The sequence below is a fragment of the Cynara cardunculus genome, assembly GCF_001531365.2.
Source record: "Cynara cardunculus var. scolymus isolate 2C chromosome LG 14, CcrdV1, whole genome shotgun sequence".
NCBI classification, from domain to species: Eukaryota; Viridiplantae; Streptophyta; class Magnoliopsida; order Asterales; family Asteraceae; genus Cynara; species Cynara cardunculus.
In genome coordinates this window covers 2,855,912-2,859,704 of record NC_037541.1, presented here as the reverse complement: position 1 = coordinate 2,859,704, position 3,793 = coordinate 2,855,912, and the positions used below count along the sequence as shown (strand labels likewise).

Below are 3,793 nucleotides of genomic sequence, written 5' to 3'. Positions count from 1 at the left end.
ATCTATCTATATAGATGAGAAAGGTTTTTGTTTAAGAAGGTTTGGAAGAAGTGTATTTTTTAATTAAGAGGGGCAAGTTTGGAAAAAGAAACTTATTTTTTGTATAAAACTCTCTCCTATAAGCTTAATGAACAAGTCGTTATCAAACAGTCATGCGTACCGAGTCTCATAAAGCTCGTTAAGCTGTTAATTCTTGAAATTCTTTTCTATTTCATGCTCACGTGCAACGCACGTGCATCATAGGTACTGAAAATCTCCAAGCCATGCCATTGCTGACTACAAAACTAATGGCTGGATCCCTATACATATCCAAGATAGAAAACTTTCCAAAACAACCCCAAAACTTTAAATATTCACAGTTACACCACAAATTACTTTAACGATTCGCTACCGAGGTCCCGAGAGCTCCATTGCTTCGATTATGAACGAATTCCCTTCACGAGCATCACTGTAATTCCTCGAGAAACTGAACGTTCTTCCATCACATTGTTGGTTGGGTCCCGTTTGTGGGTCCTCCAAATTGCACGGTTGTCCCGTGATGCCTTCTAGAACCTTCAAGACTTCCGACATTTTCGGTCTCAAGGTCGGGAGCGCTCGAGTGCAAAGAAGAGCGAGTTCCACGGCCTTTTCTAGCTCTTCTTGGTCATAACAACCTTTTAGATCCCGATCTATCAATACTTGCAACCGTTTTTCTTCGTATAAGGTTTTAACCTGTATATATACAAAATGATCCGCTTCAAAGCATCGACCGTGACCAACTACATAGTTTAACGAAAATGTTTGACTTCCCGTAAAATATTCAAGATACCCTTGAATGAAAGATCCACGGAGAACCCTAAAAAATTAAATAACCGAGGAACTCATCCATACCGTTGGATCGAGATGATCCAACGGATGTATGAGAGTATGTGTGCTTAGAGAGAGAGAGAGAGAATTAGTTACCAAATCAAGGATCATTCCCTTTTGAATTTGACCATTGCCAGCATCTAATGCCTTTTGTCCTGTTATGAGTTCCAAAAGAAGGATGCCGAATCCGAAAACATCGGTTTTCTCCGAAGATTGTCCGGTCGAGAGATATTCCGGCGCAATGTGGCCCACGGTACCTCTAACGGCGGTCGTGACATGCGAATCCCGGGGGTCTAATAACTTAGCAAGACCAAAATCACCAACCACTGCTTCGAAATTCTCATCCAACAAAATATTTGCAGCTTTAACGTCTCGATGGATTATCTTCGGGTTACATTGCTCATGCAAATACAAAAGTCCCCTTGCGGCTCCAAGAGCGATATGCATTCGTCTACTCCAATCCAAAAGCAACGTTTCCCGACCACCATCTGTCGATGGAAGTCCATAAAAAGTTTCAAGAAAATTTATAAAACCAAACCAAACAAACTCGGTATATCCCATCTAGAGGTAGGATCTACGCAGACCTTACCACTGTCTCAAGAGACAGATAGGTTGTTTCCAAGAATATCCCTGTCTTAACGATAGGATGTTTTTATGCATCTATCGAAGCTATTTACCTCTGTTACAAAAAAGTAACGAGATCAAACTATATACGAAGCACTATAATTGCTCTTTAACTAAATACGATAATCACGTTAGCTTTGAATTTAGAAGTTATTAAGTTCGACATCCAAAAATAGAAAGTCAACAGTTGTTAAGAAACACATGGATTAGCTTAATTACCTCTTAATCGATCCGCAACGCTTCCATTAGGCATATAAGGGTAAACAAGTAATCTCTCGTCATTAGTCAAACAAAACCCGTAAAGACGTAAAAGATTCCGGTGCAATGCCAAGCTTATCATCTCGAGTTCCGTTTGGAATTGCACCTCCCCGGAGAAATTAGGATCTTTTAGTCGCTTAACCGCCACCAAAGTCCTATTTAGAAGACACCCTTTGTAAACGACTCCAAATCCACCTTGTCCTAAAATATTCTTGGAACTAAAATTCCCGGTTGCAACTTGCAATTCACGAAACGTAAACCGCTTTAAATGACCGACATTAAACTCGTAATCTTGTTGAACTGCAAACGTTTAAATCATTAAGTTGTTAATGAACACTGCATACACGAATGGTTGATTAAACAAAAATGATTTGTTCATAGAAAATATACCGTAGGATGTATAAATAAGGCGTGACCGATACCAACGGATCCAGAAAACAAGAAGCATAATAGAAACCACGAACGTGCAACTAACCCCGACCATAACTGACACGATCCAACGGTGCCGGTTGTCAACCTGCTTGGTTGAATTAGCTTCTACGCAAGTGAAACGCAAAATTATTTGTATATGTTAGAGACAAATACTCAAGGGAACAACCATATCAATATGTCCTTTTAGGTCATTTTATATTAAAAAGCTGGTTGTTAGCTAAAAAGTTGTCTGTTAGCTGATAAACTAGTCATGTTTGATGAAAACTAGTTGACAAGACTATATCACAATGTAAAATTACCTAAAAGGACATTTTGAAAAACTAATAAAAGTATGAGGGGCATATTTGGGACAAATCTCAATGGAGCTTATTGAAACACTACTTGAAGCTACTGCTAGCTTATCGCTAACCAAATAGGACTTTTTCAATAAGCTCAAAAAATAAGCTAACTTATAGCTGCCAAACACAGTCCAAATGTGCAAATCGTACACACTTTGAGTGATTGCTTAACGGAAAACGTTACCATTTGCTACTTTGGGGGCATTGACACAATTTAACGACGATGGCGAAGTGCAAAGATAGTTGTTCCCGGTGATCCTGCATTACCGATTGTTCTTATTAAATGTTCGTATCAACAACGTTATACATATAAAATCTTGAACTCAATGGCGTAATGAATTTGGTAATGACTGTAATTTTCTCTATCTTTATCATGATAAGACTATTAGGTTTGCGTAAAACTTACGATAACAAGAACATTTTGCTAGAAGGAAAAATCTTACCTATAATCTTTAGCTCGTATTTTTGGAGAGGCGCCACTGAGATTATTGAACGACACGTCCCTACAATATTGAACCGTCAAACTAAACGGAACTAAGGTATGCCGAATCAGGTACAGACAAGCATAAACAGACAAATAACGGAAGAAATAACGACATACAAGAATGAAAGACCTGTGAGGTTGGCTACAGGTCCGGGAATATCACCCGACAACTTGTTTTTGTTGAGCCTCCTGAAAAATGTGTCAAAGAGAACGTTATGGCGGTGGGGAAAGAGAGAGAAAACAACGTAGAGAAACTAAGATATGAACTTACAGATAACTTAGATGAGTCAAGGAACCCAAAGAGCTCGGGATTTCACCTACAAACTGATTACTCGACAAATCAAGAGTTTCAAGTCCTGTAAGTTTTCCGATTTCAGCTGGGATTGGGCCCGATAATGCATTGTTCTGTAGTAACCTATAAGAATTTCATCGAAACAGGCAAAATGGTAATTGTTGTAGGTTTCATGGGATGAAGGGCACTAATTATAGAATATAATCATCATGTTAATAACTCTTAAATGAAAAAATATAGAGTTGGGTTCAGGGGGAAAACCACGTAAAATGTGAAACTGAGGAACACTCTACTAACCATTCATACATCCAGTATGCACATGTGCAGAAAAGTAATTTGTCTGACATGCACATGTGCATAAAATGCATATGTGCATAGAAACCAAGATACATTTTCAATTACTTTAATGCACATGTGCATGTCCGACAATTGAATGATTATTATGGTGTTCCTATTTTTCCATTTTTTTGGCTTTCCCCTGAACCTGAGTCTATACATACATACATATATATATATATA

At 38.3% G+C, this 3,793-nt stretch overlaps 1 protein-coding gene across 3 annotated transcripts in view; it reads right to left on the bottom strand.

Moving 5' to 3' along the window:
- Positions 1–268: 268 nt before the first annotated feature.
- The window catches only part of LOC112526631 (probable LRR receptor-like serine/threonine-protein kinase At5g45780), a 4,415-nt gene continuing 890 nt past the window's right edge, over positions 269–3,793 (bottom strand). Inside the window, exons 3-10 of one of the 3 annotated variants that reach the window (XM_025136995.1) lie at positions 3,254–3,397; positions 3,100–3,171; positions 2,942–3,001; positions 2,671–2,756; positions 2,119–2,262; positions 1,690–2,028; positions 943–1,334; positions 269–711 (exon numbers count right to left, since the gene is read on the bottom strand). In XM_025136995.1, the coding sequence (XP_024992763.1) occupies positions 388–711; positions 943–1,334; positions 1,690–2,028; positions 2,119–2,262; positions 2,671–2,756; positions 2,942–3,001; positions 3,100–3,171; positions 3,254–3,397 (1,561 nt within the window). In that variant the 3' untranslated portion in view covers positions 269–387. Of the gene's footprint in view, positions 712–942; positions 1,335–1,689; positions 2,029–2,118; positions 2,266–2,670; positions 2,757–2,941; positions 3,002–3,099; positions 3,172–3,253; positions 3,398–3,793 lie in introns of all 3 variants that reach the window. The other 2 variants (XM_025136994.1, XM_025136996.1) reach the window with 2 other exon arrangements.